The 21144-nt window shown below is 46.4% G+C and overlaps 1 protein-coding gene across 1 annotated transcript in view; it reads right to left on the bottom strand.

Annotated features, from left to right (window-relative positions):
• PGBD5 (piggyBac transposable element derived 5) overlaps positions 1-11513 on the bottom strand; it is a 127888-nt gene extending 116375 nt beyond the window's left edge. The window contains exons 1-2 of the mRNA XM_040429415.1: positions 11223-11513; positions 10990-11075 (exon numbers count right to left, since the gene is read on the bottom strand). Of these exons, the coding sequence (XP_040285349.1) occupies positions 10990-11075; positions 11223-11449 (313 nt within the window). The 5' untranslated portion in view covers positions 11450-11513. The remainder of the gene's footprint in view (positions 1-10989; positions 11076-11222) is intronic.
• Between the last annotated feature and the right edge of the window lie 9631 nt (positions 11514-21144).

The following is a 21144-nucleotide window of genomic DNA, read 5'->3' as shown; positions in this document are numbered from 1 at the left end:
CTGAGGCAAAATAGAAAAATTGTTCCGTGGTGTCAAAATTTTAAATTGTTTTTGGAAACCACAGATGCCATGTCCTGCAAATTCAAGAGGAAAGAGACCACCCAGCTTATTATCAGCGTACAGATCAAAAGCCTGCATCTCTGATGGTATGGGACTGCATTAGTGCCTATGGAGTGGGCGGCTTACACATCTGGGAAGGCACTATCAATTCTGAACAATATCTAAAGGTTTTTGAACAACATATGCTCCATCCAGACAATGTCTCTTTTTCAGCAAGTCAAAGCTAAACCACCTACTGCATCTATCACACCAGCATGGCTTCGCACAAGAGTCCAAGTGCTGAACTGGCCAGCCTGCAGCCCAGACCTTTCACCAACAGAAAACATTTTGCACATCATTAAATGAAAAGCCAGACAAAAATGACCCAGGACTGTTGACAAGCTTGAATCCTACATCAGACAATAATGGGACAACATTCCTCTCCCAAAAGTCCAGCAACTGGTGTGCTCACTTTCCAGATGTTTATAGACTTTTGTAGCGAGGATGCTACAAAACGGTAGACATGTCCCTGTCCAAACTTTTTTGAGAATTATTGCTGCAATCAAGTTCTACATAAGTGAATTTTTACACACCAATGTCCACCAAATCCGCGTACACTCCTAATCCGTGATAATCAACCTAGGAGAAAAGTTTGTGGTTGATGCTGCAAGAAATAGCAATTTGCCTGTGCTGGACTGGTGTACGGGATCCCCGCTGTAATTCTCAGTAGTACTGCTGGAGTGTTCGAGTCTTCAGGTTTCCTCTACAAGCGTGCGCGGTCCCGGCCAGTGACTCGTGCGCGCGAGGGAGACCAAGCTGGTAATCCTCGAGAGCGATAGTTCCGTGTGACGTCACCCTTAGGATGGGTGCCTTTTTTAACCAAAAAACCTCAGACGCATTTTGGAATTAACAAATTCCTTCCTCAGGGATGGTTGTTGGTTCTTCTCTCTGGAAATAAGTAGGCATTCGTTCCCAGAGAAAACGGATCCATCCCCATTGACTTAAATTGTGTGTCAGGACGGATCCGTCTTGCTCCGCACCACATCGCGGACAGAAAAACGCTGCTTGCAGCGTTATTCTGTCCACGATGGGAGCGCAACCAAACGGAACGGAATGCATTTTGATGCATTCCATTTCGTTCAGTTTTGCCCCCATTGACAATGAATGAGGACAAAACTGAAGCGTTTTCTTCCGCTATTGAGATCCAATGATGGATCTCAATAGCGGAATTGAAAACACTAGTGTGAAAGTAGCCTTAGAGGGTAGGGGTCAGACTTTATGGGAAAAGGGCATGGTCTAAAACGTGCCATTATTTGACAGAAATTTCCCCACAATTGTGGCATAAAAGTTTGTCTCTAATGGTCCCTTTACACGGGACGATGATCTATCAGGAGGAAGATGCTGATTGCTAGCGAAGGAGACGGAGTATACTCCTCCAGAGTATGGGGAGGAGCGATCGCTAATGCCATCGCTCTTCCGCATACTGACTTGTTTCCTGGCAGTATAGCATGTTTACACAGCACAATCTGCCACTGGGAAACTAAGATTTTTCTTTTTGTGCTTCACAAACAATTACCCAATGAAAGAGAGTTTCACTTGTTCAGCGGGCAATCGTCAGTGCATTTACACCACCAGATCATCGCTAACGAGCGTTACTAGTAACACTGATTAGCGATCATCTGTTTAATTGTCGGCCCGTGTAAAGGGCCCTTGAGCCAATCTATTAGTATAAACACTCTAATCTTTAGATGCAGAGAAAGCATTGGATAGGGTGAACTGGGAATTCCTTCAAGCAGTTGTAAAGAAATACTACTTAGTCTTTATTCTAGGCCTAATGCCCTGGTACGGCACAATAGGTGCACGTCTAATGTATTTGATATTTCAAATGGAACAAGGCAAGGATGCCTGCTTTCACCAGTGATTTTTGATTTCGTTATTGAACCCTTAAAGGGGTTGACTCACGTCAACAATTGGCATTTATTATGTAGAGTAAGTTAATACAAGCCACTTACTATGGTATTGTGTTCTCCATATTGTCTACTTTGCCGACACTCCAGAGATCTTCCATCCTCTTCTTCCCACGCTGCACTGGAACCTAACGTCACACAGCATCAGGTCATAGTGCGCGCTTATGTGCACCAGGTCCTGATGATGTGTGCAGCGATGTGCGGGCAGGCAGGTGACCAAGGAGCACGAGTAATAGCAAGCTCTTCATTCATACTCCGTGGTTACATGGCACAAACGAATCATCGATGCATAAAATTAGCATCAAGGATTTTTTTGTGTCGAGTTAATTGATTAATTCGAGTAATCGTTTCAGCCATACTTACAACCACCCTGCAGTCCAGCAGTGGTGGGTGTGCTTGCACACTATAGGAAAAAGCACCAGTCTATGCGAACTTCAAAGGTCCTGGCCACCAGAGAGGCCAATGCTTTTTCCTATAGTGTGAAACATGAGTCTAACAAAGGATGTTAAGGAGAAGGACTGAAAGACTCCCTTAAAAAATGTTTCCAGTTTTTTTATTTTTTTTCTGTATTAAATCACAAGAAAAAAAAACAAAACATAAATGTGGTATCACTGTTATCATACTGACCCAGAGAATGAAGGGAAGAGGTCTGTTTTACTGCATAAAGAATGCCATAAAAACGAAAACCCATAAAACTACAGGTGAAACTATATCGTGCAAAAGTCCATTTATTTCAGTAATGCAAATAAAAAGGAATTGCAGCTTAAAATTTGATTTTTGTGAAAAGATTAAATATTCTAGGCTCAAAGTATTACACGGTAGTCAGCTACCGTATTTCTCGCTTTATAAGACGCACCTGATTATAAGACACACCTAGGTCTTTGAGGAGGAAAATAAGAAAAAAAATATTTTGACACACTGTTATGGGGGGGATCTATGGATGATGCACTGTTATGGGGGGGGAATCTGTGGATGATGCACTGTTATGGGGGGATCTATGGATGATGCACTGTTATGGGGGGGAATCTGTGGATGATGCACTGTTATGGGGGGGAATCTGTGGATGATGCACTGTTATGGGGGGGGGATCTATGGATGATGCACTGTTATGGGGGATGTGTGCTGTGAAACATAGGGCCATGAGGGGGGCCAGCATAAGATGCTATATGTGTGGGTGACACACATATAGCATCTTATGCTGGTCCCCCTCATGGCCCTATGTTTCACAGCATCACAGTACTTTATTCTTTGTATGTAAAATCTTTAATCCTGAATCAATCGCTCTCCTTTTGATAAACTAGCTGACACTGATATATCGCCGGCCGCTATGCAGCACAGTGTGGCCGGCGATACATCAGTCACAGTGCGGGGAGAGAGGAGGGGCTGGAGGCAACTCACAGCGGGGCCCGGTGCAGTCACTGTAGTACACCGGGCCCCGCGCACAGAAGTCTCTTTGTATGTAAAATCTTTCATTAATCCTTTATACCTTCATTAATGAAGTGGGAGGAGCGTGACGTCAGTCACACGCCGGCCGGACAGCACGCTACATTCATAGTGAGTACTGATGCAGGCGATTAGGCTAGTAAAGTTTATCAAAAGGAGAGCGATTTACGGTATAAAGGATTAATGAAAGATTTTACATACAAAGAGACTTCTGTGCGCGGGGCCCGGTGTGAGTTGCCTCCAGCCCCTCCTCCCTCCCCGCACTGTGACTGATGTATCGCCGGCCACACTGTGCAGCATAGCGGCCGGCGATACATCCGTGTCAGCCCTGTAAAAAAAGTCAACCATCGTTTTATAAGACGCACTGTCATTTTCCCCCCTCTTTTGGGGGAAAAAAAGTGCGTCCTATAAAGCGAAAAATACGGTAATTAATCCGTATCCCCTGAGCAAAGGGTACCTCAAAATTGTGACTTTAGGGTTTCATAAGCTGTAAGCCATAATCATCCAAATTATAACAAATAAAGTCTTGAGATATCTCGCTTTGCATGTAATGAGTCTATCTCATATGTTAGTTTCACCTTTTAATTTACATTACTGAAATAAATGAACTTTGCACAAGTCTAATTTTTCGAGTTTCACCTGTATGTTGCAATTGTGTTTTTATCCCAAACCCCCCCCCTTATTTGGAATTTTCCTCCAACTTCCTACTACACAGTATGCAATATTAAATGGTGACCTAAAAAGTACAAAAAACCCTCATGTGAAATGATTAAAACAAAAAAAGTTATGGCTCTGGAAAGGCAGGGAGCAAAAAAAAAATAAAAATGCAAAAAACAGAAAATTGGCATGTGTTACTTTATGGCCCTTTACACTGGCGTCGCGAGTGAGGGTCGTATGCGTTCAGGGTGCATTGCGAGAAACCCGCGCGGGTAGGCACGCAATTGCAGTCAGTTTTGTCTGCGATCGCGTTCTGATGTTCAGTTTTTACCGCGCGAGTAAAATGCGTTTTGCACGCGCGTGAGAAAAAACTGAATGTGGTACTCAGACCCGAACCCAGACTTCTTCACTGAAGTTCGGGTTTGGGTTAGGTGTTCTGTAGATTTTATTATTTTCCATTATAACATGGTTATAATAGAAAATAGCATTCTTTAACCCCTTCCCGACACATGACGTACTACTACGTCATGGAAGCCACTGCGTTCCCGCAATTTGCCGAAATAGTACGTCATGTGATCGTGCGGGCACCGGAGCAGTGCGCGCGTGATCACTGCAGGGGCCCGGCAGTCCCTGGTAGCCGGGCCCCTGCTGTATCCGCTGGCATCGTTGTAAAAGCCGATGCTGGCGGTTTAACACCTTCTATGCCGCGGTCCGCGCTGACCGCGACATAGGAGGGGTTTGTGTCAGGTGAGGGAGCGCATCGAGTCCCCGCGCTGCTGTGGTGGGGACTCGATGTGTCAGAAGGCAGCCCAATGCCGTGCAGAGGCTGCCTAATGCCTTGCACGGCATCGGGACCTGCCTTCTACGGGTGTCCAGGAGATCCAGTCTCAGGCTGGGTCTCCTAGGCAACCTGTTAGTGTATGACTCAATGTCATACGCTAACAGGCAATGCATTACAATACAGATGTATTGTAATTAGGGTTGTTGCGGGTATCGAAATTTCGATACCCAATCGATACTTTTGTCCCGGTATCGATACGATACCGGGATTTCCGTTTTTTCGATACTGGGCTGCGCTGCTGCGCAGTCTAGTATCTCTGAACATGAGCGCGCTGCTATCGGCGCGCTCATGTTCTCTCTCAGCAGCACGGGGAGAAGGAAGCTGTCCTCCCTCCCCCTGTGCTGCTGCCGCTGCCACCAATGAGAAGAGAGGGGCGGAGGAGGGGCGGCAATGAGAAGAGAGGGGGTGGAGGAGGGGCGGCAATGAGAAGAGAGGGGCGGAGGAGGGGCGGGCGCACTGCGCCACCAATGATAGGATTACTATCGGAGCGATGGGAGGAGACATCAGCTTCACTAGTGGGCGTTCCTTTTCCCTGCGCTGCGATTGGACAGCGCTACAGCCAGGGAGAAGGAACGCCCACTAGTGAAGCTGATGTCTCCTCCCATCGCTCCGATAGTAATCAGCAGCATGTGGAGCAGGAGAGGAGACAGTAATGGGGCACTGCGGGCGAACGGAGCGGCGCCCAGGACTAAATGGTGAGTGCTGAGACATCGCTGGGCGCCGCTCTGTGTGGCCTAATAGTGAAAGTCTGGACTCATATACAGTAGTCAGTCTTTAACACATACAGGAGGCGGGTGCCGGCAGCAGAATCGCATTGCCGGCACCCTGCCCCTGACAGGGAGCTGCGATCAGCGGCAGTTAACTGCCGCTGATCTGCTAGTACCCGCCTCCTGTATAAAGGGGTAAAATCATTGGTGGTGCAGTGTGCCCCCTCCTCAATCCCCCCATCCCATTAAAATCATTGGTGGCACAGTGCGCCGGCCCCTCTCAACCCTCCAGTATTAAAATCATTGGTGGCAGTGGCCACAGGGACCTCTCCACTCCCCCTCATTGGTGGTGCAGTGGCAGCTTCTGATCGGAGCCCCAGCTGTGTAAGCCTGGGGCTCCGATCGGTTACCATGGCAGCCAGGAAGCCCTGGTTGCCATGGTAACATCCCTGATGCTGTGTGCACAAAGCACAGAGCAGCAGGGACAGTGTGGAGTCCTATTCACCCTGATAGAGATCTATCAGGGTGAATAGGAAAAGGGATGAAAGATCCCAGGTTCTAGCCCCTAAGGGGGGAAATAGTTATTAAATAAAAAGTGAAAAAAAAAAAAACACTAAAATATGAAGTATAAATCACCCCCCTTTTCCCAATTTCACATATAAAATATATAAATAAACATATTACATCGCCACGTCAGAAAAGTCCAAACTATTAAAATATAAAAAAAAAATCTAGGTGGTGAATGCCGGAACAGAAAAAATAAAATAAAAACTGCGCGATTCGCCTTTTTTAAAAATGAGGAATGCACGTGGCTTTTTTTGTTTATTTTTTTCGCGTGGTATCGAATGGTATCGAGTATCGCAATACTTTTTCATGGTATCGAAACCGAATCAAAAATTTGGTATCGCAACAACTCTAATTGTAATATATACAAACGGAAAATACAAATCACATTTGTATTTTCCGTTTGTATATGTATTTCGCCATAGTGATGTGCACCTACATACAGGTTGTGCTGACTCAATCCCCCACATTTTTTCTTAGATGTATTGTAATGCATTTCAGAGGGGATCAGACCCCAAAAGTGAACAAAAAAAAAAAAGTAAAAAAAGAAAAGTAAAAAAAAAAAAAAAAAAAAAAAAAGTGTTTTTAATAAAATTTATAAAGTAATAAAATTAATAAAGGAAAAAAAAAACGCCCTTTCCCTTTATTTTATAATAAAAAAAAACGGAAGAAAATAAAACCCTGACACATATTAGGTATCACCGCGTCCGTAATGACCGGCTCTATAAATATATTACATGATCCACCATGTCCGATAAACACCATAAAAAAAATAAAAACGGTGTAAAAAAATAAAAAGGCATTTTTGTCATCTTACATCACAAAAAGTGCAACACCAAGCGATCAAAAAGGCGTATGTCCCACAAAATGGTATCAATAAAACCGTCACCTCATCACACAAAAAATGAGCTCCTACCTAAGACAATCGGCCCAAAAATAAAAAAAACTATAGCTCTCAGAACATGGAGACACTAAAACATCATTTTTTTGTTTCAAAACTGCTATTATTCTGGTAAAGTGAAATACATAAACAAAAAATATACATATTAGGTATCGCCACGTCCATAACAACTAGCTCTATAAATTATCACATAACCTAACCCCTCAGGTGAACACCGAAAAAAAAAAAAAAAGATATAAAAACTGTAAAAAAAAGCTATTTTTGCCACATGACATCACAAAAATTGCAACAGCAAGTGATCAAAATGGCGTATGCACCCCAAAATAGTACCAATCAAACAGTCACCTCATCCTACAAAAAATGAGACCCTACCTAAGAGAATCGGTCAAAAAATAAAAAAGCTATCACTCTCAGACAATGGAGACACTAAAATATGATTATTTTTTGCTTCAAAACTGCTATTATTGTGCTAAAGTGAAATAAATTTAAAAAAGTATACATATTAGGTATCGCCACGTCATAAACAACCAGCTCCATAAAAATATCACATGACCTAACCCCTCAGGTGAACACCGTAAAAAAATTAAAAATAAAAACTGTGTAAAAATAAAAAGCCATTTTACATCACAAAAATTGCAACACCATGCGATCAAAAAGGCATATACCACCCAAAATAGTACCAATCAAACCGTCACCTCCCGCACCCCGTCCTCACCTAAGACAATTGGTCAAAAAATAAAAAAGCTATGGCTCTCAGACTATGGATACACTAAAATATCATTATTTCAGTTTCAAAAATGCTATTATTGTGTAAAACTTAAATAAATAAGAAAAAGTAGACATATTAGGTATTGCCACGTCCGTAATGATCTTCTCTATAAAAAAAGTCACATGACCTAACCCCTCAGGTAAATGCTGTGAAAAATAAATAAAAACTGCACCAAAACAGCCAATTTTTTGGTCATCTTGCACAATAAAGTGTAATAATGAATGATCAAAAAATCATATGTACCCAAAAATGATACCAAAAAAAGTCAACTCTTCCTGCAAAAAACGAGCCGCTGCACAAGACGATCGGCAGAAAAAAATAAAATAAAATAGGGAGTTCAGAAAATGGAGATACAAAAACCTAATTTTTGTTTTCAAAAATGCTTTATTATGTAAAACAAACAAACATCATAGAAAGTAGACATATTTGATATCATTGCGTCCGTAACAACCTGCTCTATAAAAATAGAGCATGATCTAACCTGTCAAATGAATGTTTTTAAAAATAAAATCCAAAAACTGTGCCAAAACATCAATTTTTTGGTTACCTTGCGTCACAAAAAACGTAATATAGAGCAATTAAAAATCATATGTAGCCCAAAATAGTACCAATAAAACTGGCACCTTATTACGTAGTTTCCAAAATGTGGTCACTTTTTTGAGTTTCTACTGCAGGGGTGCATCACGGGGGCTAAATCTGCCTTCCAAAAATCATATGGCGTTCCTTTCCTACTGCGCCCTGCCGTGTTCCCGTAAAGCAGTTAACGATCACATGTGGGGTGTTTCTGTAAACCACAGAATCAGGGTAATAAATATTGAGTTTAGTTCGGCTGTTAATCCTTGCTTTGCTACTGGAAAAAATGGATTAAAATGTAATATCTGCCAAAAAAGTGAAATTCTGAAATTTTATCTCCATTTTCCATTAATGGATCTTGTGGAACACCTAAAGGGTTAACAAAGTTTGTAAAATCAGTTTTGAATACCTTGAGGGGTGTAGTTTCTAAAATGGGGTCATTTTTGGGTGGTTTCTATTATGTAACCCTCACAAAGTGACTTCAGACCTGAACTGGTCCTTAAAAAGTGGGTTTTGGAAATTTTCCTTCTTTCAGATGGGCGTCGCGTGTGAGGACCGGATAGGATGTGGGTGCGTTGCGGAAAAAAAATGTGCACGAGTGCAAAGCGTTTTAATGCGAGTGAGAAAAATCGGCATGTTTGGTACCCAGATCCGAACCCGGACTTCTTCACTGAAGTTCGGGCTTGGGATCGGTATTCTGTAGATTTTATTATTTTCCCTTATAACATGGTTATAAAGGAAAATAATAGCATTCTTAATACAGAAATTAGGGATGGAGGGGTTAAAAAAATAAACTCACCTTATCCACTTGATCGCGCTGCCTGGCTTCTCTTCTCTTCTTCTTTGATGACCTGGGAGAAAAGGACCTTTGGTGATGTCACTGCGCTCATCACATGGTCCGTCACATGGCCGCTTGTGCGTTGCGATTTTCACGCAACGCACAAGAGATGTGTGAAAATCACTGTTCATCTGCACAGCCCCATTGAAGTGAATGGGTCCGGAGTCAGTGCAGGTGCAATGGGTTCACCTCACACATTGCACCCGTATGGAAAATTTGCCCGTGAGAAAGAGGCCTATCTGTTCCTCTGGTGGAGAAGAAGAAGGTAAGTAAGAACACAGAAGTGAACCCCACCAAAAGTACTGAAATCAGTAAAAATTGTGCTCACTTTGATAGCAGCTTTTTTATACCCAGAATCCTCAGGGTGGGAGTCAAGGCTGCGGCCGATCCCCTGTGAGCACTGCGTTGTCTTCACCCGCTCGCTATCAACATTGCAGTGGCAGAGCAGTGTATTTACAGCCACTCCGGCCTATTTTCTTCAAACAGCTGGGAATGGGACCCCCGCTGATCTGATATTGATGACCTATCATGAAGATGGGTCAACAATATAGGAAACCGGACAACCCCTTTAACCCTCTGAATGCTGGCAGTGTGAAATCAGTGGCCCCTCGTCATATTTAACCTTTACAAACAACATTTACTTATTCAAATCAGCAAACTGTGGCTGGCTGCCCACTTTGATGTCAATTCCTATGCCCAGACTAAACTCAACTGAATTTTATATGGGACATCGTCCTCTGTATGTTGGCAGTATGAGATCAGTGACGTCACCGATTCTGATGGGCGGGTTTTAGCGCTGTCCTAGCTGTTTTACTGGCTAGAGCAGCGCTGAAGCCCACCCATCAGTTCCGATGACGTCACTGGGCTCCCTGAGCAGCCGGAAGAAGAAGCTTCAGCGCTCCTGCAAGAGACCCGGTACGTCACCGAGTCTAAGAAAACTTCACTTCCGGCAAAGAATTTCCTATCAGAAACATGTGGAAAAGATAGGACATGGATGTATGTTATATGTATGTCTGTCTTGTACTAATGGAACAAAGTCCTTAATCCCGGACAACCCCTTTAAGGCTACTTTCACATCTGCGTTTTCCTCCCACAGGATCTCAATACCGGAGGAAACAGCTTCAATTTTGTCCCTATTCATTGTCAATGGGGACAAAATCGTTTGGCATGCACAGGAATGCATTCTGTTCCCATGACGCACACAAAAACGCTACAAGCAGCGTTTTTTTTAGTGCGTCATAGGAAAGCGATCAAGACGGATCTGTCATCAAACACAATGTAGGTCAATGGTGCAGGATCCGTTTTCTCAGACACAAAAGACCGTTTTAGTCATTTTAGAGATAATATAACCAGATCCGTTCAGGACGGATGCAGACGGTTGTATTATATACCGGATGCGTTTTTTTCTGATCCCCTGACGGATCCAGCAAAAAACGCAGATGTGAAAGTAGCCTAAATCCCACTTCTAAAAGTCTTCATGCGGCTTTCAACTTCTATGACCTTAGGACAGCTGAGAGCAACAAATGTTATGAAGGAGATAAGTTCTCCTAATTGATTATTAAAAACAAATATCCAGATTATGGAAACAAGATGATCTACAGCCATAGAAAGAGAAAATGGAGGCTGGGCACAATCTACCAGGAGAGATCCCAGGCAGTGGCATGTGTCCATCTGATGATGGATTCCTTACCAGTAGTCTCCTTGAATCTAGGGCTGGGCACATGCTGAAGGGTGGAGGACCAGCCATCCTCCTCATCCACGTCGCCTTCGGGCGTTCTCTGGCAGCCAGCATCACACATAGTCGCCTGTCCACCTTCCTGCTCCTTATCACAAGGGTGGACGGCGTCTTGGACCGGACCGTCCTTTCCGTCCACAGCCCTGCGCCTCCCGCCTTTAGGCCCCATGTCACCGGGCATGTCGGGCCGATCTCCGGGCTCATAGCTCGCTGGGGTTTCTGCAGCATCATCTTCCTCGGAGGAGCTCGCCTCAGCAGATGAGTCCGGGGACGTAGTGTAGAACGGGTTCCCACTGCTGTCCTCGGAGTCACCGAAGAGGTCATCGGAGATCTGCAGGCTCTCATAGCGGGTGCGGGCGGCTTCCAGCAGAGACACCTTCTTCTTAGCGGTTTCTGAAACATCAGCCGGCATCATCGTAATGGAATTCCTGCTAGTGGTGAAGAGGATGGAGCTGCTGGAGAATGATCAGAGCTCGGGCACTTCCGCTCTCCTCCCGTCATCTGCCTCTTTTTCATTTATCCTTTGGGTGGTGCCTAAACTCCATGCGCCGTATGGTACATACCTGGTCCTCACCAGTGATGGGCAATAGCTCTCTCTACAGCAGCTGTCTATTCCCCATCACTGGGAAGGACCATATAGCCCCCTAGTGTTCAGGTCCAGAATAGAGGTAGCATCTAGCCCACCACAGTGATTGGGCTAAACTTCATCTTCCAGAAGGACCTGGTCCTTACCAGTGATGGGCAATAGCTCTCTCTACAGCAGCTGCCTATTCGCCATCACTGGGAAGGACCATTTAGCCCCCTAGTGTTCAGGTCCAGAATAGAGGTAACATCTAGCCCACCACAGTGATTGGTCTAAACTTCATCTTCCAGAAGGACCTGGTCCTTACCAGTGATGGGCAGTAGCTCTCTCTACAGCAGCTGTCTATTACCCATCACTGGGAAGGACCATATAGCCCCCTAGTGTTCAGGTCCAGAATAGAGTGTTCAGGTCCAGAATAGAGGTAACATCTAGCCCACCACAGTGATTGGGCTAAACTTTATCCTCCAGAAGGACCTGGTCCTTACCAGTGATGGGCAGTAGCTCTCTCTACAGCAGCTGTCTATTCCCCATCACTGGGAAGGACCATTTAGCCCCCTAGTGTTCAGGTCCAGAATAGAGGTAGCATCTAGCCCACCACAGTGATTAGGCTAAACTTCATCCTCCAGGAAGGACCTGGTCCTTACCAGTGATGGGCAATAGCTCTCTCTACAGCAGCTGCCTATTCCCCATCACTGGGAAGGACCATTTAGCCCCCTAGTGTTCAGGTCCAGAATAGAGGTAGCATCTAGCCCACCACAGTGATTGGGCTAAACTTCATCTTTCAGAAGGACCTTGTCCTTACCAGTGATGGGCAGTAGCTCTCTCTACAGCAGCTGCCTATTCCCCATCACTGGGAAGGACCATTTAGCCCCCTAGTGTTCAGGTCCAGAATAGAGGTAGCATCTACCCCATCACAGTGATTAGGCTAAACTTCATCCTCCAGAAGGACCTGGTCCTTACCAGTGATGGGCAGTAGCTCCTTCTACAGCAGCTGCCTATTCCCCATCACTGGGAAGGACCATATAGCCCCCTAGTGTTCAGGTCCAGAATAGAGGTAGCATCTAGCCCACCACAGTGATTGGGCTAAACTTCATAGAGTGTTCAGGTCCAGAATAGAGGTAGCATCTAGCCCACCACAGTGATTGGGCTAAACTTTATCCTCCAGAAGGACCTGGTCCTTACCAGTGATGGGCAATAGCTCTCTCTACAGCAGCTGCCTATTCCCCATCACTGGGAAGGACCATTTAGCCCCCTAGTGTTCAGGTCCAGAATAGTGGTAGCATCTAGCCCACCACAGTGATTGGGCTAAACTTCATCCTCCAGAAGGACCTGGTCCTTACCAGTGATGGGCAATAGCTCTCTCTACAGCAGCTGTCTATTACCCATCACTGGAAAGGACCATATAGCCCCCTAGTGTTCAGGTCCAGAATAGAGTGTTCAGGTCCAGAATAGAGGTAGCATCTAGCCCACCACAGTGATTGGCTAAACTTCATCCTCCAGAAGGACCTGGTCCTTATCAGTGATGGGCAGTAGCTCTCTCTACAGCAGCTGTCTATTACCCATCACTGGGAAGGACCATATAGCCCCCCTAGTGTTCAGGTCCAGAATAGAGTGTTCAGGTCCAGAATAGAGGTAGCATCTAGCCCACCACATTGATTGGGCTAAACTTCATCCTCCAGAAGGACCTTGTCCTTACCAGGTATGGGCAATATCTCTCTATACAGCCTCTGTCTATTCCCCATCACTGGGAAGGACCATTTAGCCCCCTAGTGTTCAGGTACAGAATAGAGGTAGCATCTAGCCCACCACAGTGATTGGCTAAACTTCATCCTCCAGAAGGACCTGGTCCTTACCAGTGATGGGCAGTAGCTCTCTCTACAGCAGCTGTCTATTCCCCATCACTGGGAAGGACCATTTAGCCCCCTAGTGTTCAGGTACAGAATAGAGGTAGCATCTAGCCCACCACAGTGATTGGCTAAACTTCATCCTCCAGAAGGACCTGGTCCTTACCAGTGATGGGCAGTAGCTCTCTCTACAGCAGCTGTCTATTACCCATCACTGGGAAGGACCATATAGCCCCCTGGTGTTCAGGTCCAAAATAGAGTGTTCAGGTCCAGAATAGAGTGTTCAGGTCCAGAATAGAGGTAGCATCTAGCCCACCACAGTGATTGGGCTAAACTTTATCCTCCAGAAGGACCTGGTCCTTACCAATGATAGTTAATAGCTCTCTCTACAGCAGCTGCCTATTCCCCATCACTGGGTAGGACCATTTAGCCCCCTAGTGTTCAGGTCCAGAATAGAGGTAGCATCTAGCCCACCACAGTGATTGGTCTGAACTTCATCGTCCAGAAGGAACTGGTCCTTACCAGTGATGGGCAATAGCTCTCTCTACAGCAGCTGCCTATTCCCCATCACTGGGTAGGACCATTTAGCCCCCTAGTGTTCAGGTCCAGAATAGAGGTAGCATCTAGCCCACCACAGTGATTGGGCTAAACTTCATCCTCCAGAAGGACCTTGTCCTTACCAGGGATGGGCAATATCTCTCTCTACAGCAGCTGCCTATTCCCCATCACTGGGAAGGACCATTTAGCCCCCTAGTGTTCAGGTCCAGAATAGAGGTAGCATCTAGCCCACCACAGTGATTGGTCTAAACTTCATCCTCCAGAAGGGCCTGTTTTTTTACCAGTGATGGGCAATAGCTCTTTCTACAGCAGCTGTCTATTTCCCATCACTGGGAAGGACCATTTAGCCCCCTAGTGTTCAGGTCCAGAATAGAGGTAGCATCTAGACCACCACAGTGATTGGGCTAAACTTCATCCTCCAGAAGGACCTGGTCCTTACCAGTGATGGGCAGTAGCTCTCTCTACAGCAGCTGCCTATTCCCCATCACTGGGAAGGACCATATAGCCCCCTAGTGTTCAGGTCCAGAATAGAGGTAGCATCTAGCCCACCAAAGTGATTGGGCTAAACTTCATCTTCCAGAAGGACCTGGTCTTACCAGTGATGGGCAGTAGCTCTCTCTACAGCAGCTGTCTATTACCCATCACTGGGAAGGACCATATAGCCCCCTAGTGTTCAGGTCCAGAATAGAGTGTTCAGGTCCAGAATAGAGGTAGCATCTAGCCCACCACAGTGATTGGGCTAAACTTCATCCTCCAGAAGGACCTGGTCCTTACCAATGATAGGCAATAGCTCTCTCTACAGCAGCTGCCTATTCCCCATCACTGGGTAGGACCATTTAGCCCCCTAGTGTTCAGGTCCAGAATAGAGGTAGCATCTAGCCCACCACAGTGATTGGTCTGAACTTCATCGTCCAGAAGGAACTGGTTCTCACCAGTGATGGGCAATAGCTCTCTCTACAGCAGCTGCCTATTCCCCATCACTGGGAAGGACCATTTAGCCCCCTAGTGTTCAGGTCCAGAATAGAGGTATCATCTATCCCACCACAGTGATTGGGCTAAACTTCATCCTCCAGAAGGACCTGGTCCTTACCAGTGATGGCCAATAGCTCCTTCTACAGCAGCTGTCTATTCCCCATCACTGGGAAGGACCATATAGTCCCCTAGTGTTCAGGTCCAGAATAGAGGTAGCATCTAGCCCACCACAGTGATTGGGCTAAACTTCATCTTCCAGAAGGACCTGGTCCTTACCAGTGATGGGCAGTAGCTCTCTCTACAGCAGCTGTCTATTCCCCATCACTGGGAAGGACCATTTAGCCCCCTAGTGTTCAGGTCCAGAATAGAGGTAGCATCTAGCCCACCACAGTGATTGGGCTAAACTTTATCCTCCAGAAGGACCTGGTCCTTACCAGTGATGGGCAATAGCTCTCTCTACAGCAGCTGCCTATTCCCCATCACTTGGAAGGACCATTTAGCCCCCTAGTGTTCAGGTCCAGAATAGTGGTAGCATCTAGCCCACCACGGTGATTGGGCTAAACTTCATCCTCCAGAAGGACCTGGTCCTTACCAGTGATGGGCAATAGCTCTCTCTACAGCAGCTGTCTATTACCCATCACTGGAAAGGACCATATAGTCCCCTAGTGTTCAGGTCCAGAATAGAGTGTTCAGGTCCAGAATAGAGGTAGCATCTAGCCCACCACATTGATTGGGCTAAACTTCATCCTCCAGAAGGACCTTGTCCTTACCAGGGATGGGCAATATCTCTCTCTACAGCCTCTGTCTATTCCCCATCACTGGGAAGGACCATTTAGCCCCCTAGTGTTCAGGTACAGAATAGAGGTAGCATCTAGCCCACCACAGTGATTGGGCTAAACTTCATCGTCCAGAAGGAACTGGTCCTTACCAGTGATGGGCAATAGCTCTCTCTACAGCAGCTGCCTATTCCCCATCACTGTGTAGGACCATTTAGCCTCCTAGTGTTCAGGTCCAGAATAGAGGTAGCATCTAGCCCACCACAGTGATTGGGCTAAACTTCATCCTCCAGAAGGACCTTGTCCTTACCAGGGATGGGCAATATCTCTCTCTACAGCAGCTGCCTATTCCCCATCACTGGGAAGGACCATTTAGCCCCCTAGTGTTCAGGTCCAGAATAGAGGTAGCATCTAGCCCACCACAGTGATTGGTCTAAACTTCATCCTCCAGAAGGGCCTGTTTTTTACCAGTGATGGGCAATAGCTCTTTCTACAGCAGCTGTCTATTTCCCATCACTGGGAAGGGCCATTTAGACCCGGGTGTTCAGGTCCAGAATAGAGGTAGCATCTAGCCCGCCGCAGTGATTGGGCTAAACTTCATCTTCCAGAAGGACCTGGTCCTTACCAGTGATGGGCAGTAGCTCTCTCTACAGCAGCTGCCTATTCCCCATCACTGGGAAGGACCATTTAGCCCCCTAGTGTTCAGGTCCAGAATAGAGGTAGCATCTATCCCACCACAGTTATTGGGCTAAACTTCATCCTCCAGAAGGACCTGGTCCTTACCAGTGATGGCCAATAGCTCCTTCTACAGCAGCTGTCTATTCCCCATCACTGGGAAGGACCATATAGCCCCCTAGTGTTCAGGTCCAGAATAGAGGTAGCATCTAGCCCACCACAGTGATTGGGCTAAACTTCATCTTCCAGAAGGACCTTGTCCTTACCAGTAATGGGCAGTAGCTCTCTCTACAGCAGCTGTCTATTCCCCATCACTGGGAAGGACCATTTAGTCCCCTAGCGTTCAGGTCCAGAATAGAGGTAGCATCTAGCCCACCACAGTGTTCGGGCTAAACTTCATCTTCCAAAAGGACCTGGTCCTTACCAGTGATAGGCAGTAGCTCTCTCTACAGCAGCTGCCTATTCCCCATCACTGGGAAGGACCATTTAGCCCCCTAGTGTTCAGGTCCAGAATAGAGGTAGCATCTATCCCACCACAGTGATTGGGCTAAACTTCATCTTCCAGAAGGACCTTGTCCTTACCAGGGATGGGCAATATCTCTCTCTACAGCCTCTGTCTATTCCCCATCACTGGGAAGGACCATTTAGCCCCCTAGTGTTCAGGTACAGAATAGAGGTAGCATCTAGCCCACCACAGTGATTGGGCTAAACTTCATCCTCCAGAAGGACCTGGTCCTTACCAGTGATGGGCAGTAGCTCTCTCTACAGCAGCTGTCTATTACCCATCACTGGGAAGGACCATATAGCCCCCTAGTGTTCAGGTCCAGAATAGAGTGTTCAGGTCCAGAATAGAGGTAGCATCTAGCCCACCACAGTGATTGGGCTAAACTTCATCCTCCAGAAGAACCTGGTCCTTACCAATGATAGGCAATAGCTCTCTCTACAGCAGCTGCCTATTCCCCATCACTGGGAAGGACCATTTAGCCCCCTAGTGTTCAGGTCCAGAATAGTGGAAGCATCTAGCCCACCACAGTGATTGAGCTAAACTTCATCCTCCAGAAGGACCTGGTCCTTACCAGTGATTGGCAATAGCTCTCTCTACAGCAGCTGTCTATTACCCATCACTGGAAACGACCATATAGCCCCCTAGTGTTCAGGTCCAGAATAGAGTGTTCAGGTCCAGAATAGAGGTAGCATCTAGCCCACCACAGTGATTGGCTAAACTTCATCCTCCAGAAGGACCTTGTCCTTACCAGGGATGGGCAATATCTCTCTCTACAGCCTCTGTCTATTCCCCATCACTGGGAAGGACCATTTAGCCCCTAGTGTTCAGGTACAGAATAGAGGTAGCATCTAGCCCACCACAGTGATTGGGCTAAACTTCATCCTCCAGAAGGACCTGGTCCTTACCAGTGATGGGCAGTAGCTCTCTCTACACCAGCTGTCTATTACCCATCACTGGGAAGGACCATATAGCCCCCTAGTGTTCAGGTCCAGAATAGAGTGTTCAGGTCCAGAATAGAGGTAGCATCTAGGCCACCACAGTGATTGGGCTAAACTTCATCCTCCAGAAGAACCTGGTCCTTACCAATGATAGGCAATAGCTCTCTCTACAGCAGCTGCCTATTCCCCATCACTGGGTAGGACCATTTAGCCCCCTAGTGTTCAGGTCCAGAATAGAGGTAGCATCTAGCCCACCACAGTGATTGGTCTAAACTTCATCGTCCAGAAGGAACTGGTCCTTACCAGTGATGGGCAATAGCTCTCTCTACAGCAGCTGCCTATTCGCCATCACTGGGAAGGACCATTTAGCACCCTAGTGTTCAGGTCCAGAATAGAGGTAGCATCTAGCCCACCACAGTGATTGGGCTAAACTTCATCCTCCAAAAGGACCTGGTCCTTACCAGTGATGGGCAATAGCTCTCTCTACAGCAGCTGCCTATTCCCTATCACTGGGAAGGACCATTTACCCCCCTAGTGTTCAGGTCTAGAATAGAGGTAGCATCTAGCCCGCCACAGTGATTGGGCTAAACTTCATCCTCCAGAAGGACCTTGTCCTTACCAGGGAAGGGCAATATCTCTCTCTACAGCAGCTGCCTATTCCCCATCACTGGGAAGGACCATTTAGCCGTCTAATATTCAGGTCCAGAATAGAGGTAGCATCTAGCCCACCACAGTGATTGGTCTAAACTTCATCCTCCAGAAGGGCCTGTTTTTTTACCAGTGATGGGCAATAGCTCTTTCTACAGCAGCTGTCTATTTCCCATCACTGGGAAGAGCCATTTAGCCCCCTGGTGTTCAGGTCCAGAATAGAGGTAGCATCTAGCCCACCACAGTGATTAGGCTAAACTTCATCCTCCAGGAAGGACCTGGTTTTTACCAGTGATGGGCAATAGCTCTCTCTACAGCAGCTGCCTATTCCCCATCACTGGGAAGGACTTTTTACCCGACTAGTGGTCAGGACCTGAACAGCAGTAGTATCTAGCCTGCTCACAGTGATTGGCTGTGGTGGATCATAATAGGGGCTTTTGAGTCAGTAGCCCCAGGCCCGACATATCTGCCCATATTGCGGAATACATTCAGCAGCACTGAGTGCTGGCGTGCCCCCCTAAGCTGTGCAGTCACACAGGTACTATTCCCACTATCCGCTGCAGTCCCCGCCTCCTTCCTCTTGCTGCGCTGCCGTGTCCTCCTGCATACCAAGAATGGCAGTGTCCATTTGACAAGGGTTTTTCTTGGTATAGAAGCTCAGCCCAATTCACTTGAATGGGACTGAGCTTCTCCTAGGCCACGTGATTTACATGGCCTAGGAAAAGGTATAAGCCATCACGGAACGTCACAACCTCTTCATACAGAAAAAAAAAGTATTAGTTGGCATACAGAAGGGGGGATGTCAGGGGAAAATGGAGGGAGGGGGCACAAGTTGGTTAGACCACCCCAGGCCTATGATGCACTTAATCTGCCCCTGGTGATTGGGCTATACTCCATCCTCCAGGAGAACCTGGTCCTTACCAGTTATGGTCAATAGCTCACTCTACAGCAGCTGTCTATTCCCCATCATCTGTAGTGACCATTTTTGCCCTGTGTTAGTCAGATCCTGAACGATGATGATATTTAGTTGCTTCAAAGTACATACACTGCTCAAAAAAATAAAGGGAACACAAAAATAACACATCCTAGATCTGAATTAATTAAATATTCTTCTGAAATACTTTGTTCTTTACATAGTTGAATGTGCTGACAACAAAATCACACAAAAATTAAAAAATGGAAATCACATTTTTCAACCCATGGAGGTCTGGATTTGGAGTCACACTCAAAATTAAAGTGGAAAAACACACTACAGGCTGATCCAGCTTTGATGTAATGTCCTTAAAACAAGTCAAAATGAGGCTCAGTAGTGTGTGTGGCCTCCACGTGCCTGTATGACCTCCCTACAATGCCTGTGCATGCTCCTGATGAGGTGGCGGACGGTCTCCTGAGGGATCTCCTCCCAGCCCTGGACTAAAGCATCTGCCAACTCCTGGACAGTCTGTGGTGCAACGTGACGTTGGTGGATAGAGCGAGACATGATGTCCCAGATGTGCTCAATTGCATTCAGGTCTGGGGAACGGACGGGCCAGTCCATAGCATCAATGCCTTCGTCTTGCAGGAACTGCTGACATACTCCAGCCACATGAGGTCTAGCATTGTCTTGCATTAGGAGGAACCCAGGGCCAACCGCACCAGCATATGGTCTCACAAGGGGTCTGAGGATCTCATCTCGGTACCTAATGGCACAAACAATTGGACGGCACTGTGCTCTGGTAAGGTCCGGGTGCGCGGTCAGTAGGTCGGATCCCTCTAGTAATATGTTTAGAAAGACCAGCACTCCGTTTTGCTGAGCTGAAAACTTCTTTATTCGTCACCCATGTGACGCACGTTTCGGCATAAGGTTTGCCTTTATCAAATACAGGTGATGATAGCTCAATACAACACATGTAATGCACCATTTAAATACACCTTTTGAAATACCCGCCCCTCATCATGTGAGCGGTCATGTGGCTGTAATTGAAGGCATACGCCCCCAGCCACATGACCAGTCACCTGATCACGGCATCATGTTGCTATGTAACTCAGTATAAACAAGACTCAATCAATGGAAAGGAAATAGGATACGGCAGAGTATGTATCCATATTCATACCATACTACAGCGTCTGAGTTATCAATGATCAATTATAGAACCAAATACAAACAAACATATTATAATATACATATATTCTTTTAAGTGAAACTGCTCAGTGAATATTCTTTATTGAGGCCTTTGGGGGCAAGCGTCTCGAGCCGATAGATCCAATATGCTTCACGCTGGTGAAGCATCTGGATGCGGTTTCCTCCACGTCTTGGTAGGGTCACTTCCTCTATAATTTGGAAACGTAATTGTGAGATATGATGTTTTTTCTCAATGAAGTGTTGAGGGATAGGCAGCAGGCTACCTCTGGCGAGCACATGGAGGCTGTGCGGCCCTCCAAAGAAATGCCACCCCACACCATTACTGACCCAATGCCAAACCGGTCATGCTGGAGGATGTTGCAGGCAGCAGAACGTTCTCCACGGCGTCTCCAGACTCTGTCACGTCTGTCACATGTGCTCAGTGTGAACCTGCTTTCATCTGTGAAGAGCACAGGGCGCCAGTGGCGAATTTGCCAATCTTGGTGTTCT

Source organism: Bufo bufo, chromosome 4 (genome assembly GCF_905171765.1).
Source record: "Bufo bufo chromosome 4, aBufBuf1.1, whole genome shotgun sequence".
Taxonomy (NCBI): Eukaryota; Metazoa; Chordata; class Amphibia; order Anura; family Bufonidae; genus Bufo; species Bufo bufo.
Note: the sequence above shows the minus strand (reverse complement) of the source record. Positions and strands in the feature narration are given on the sequence as shown.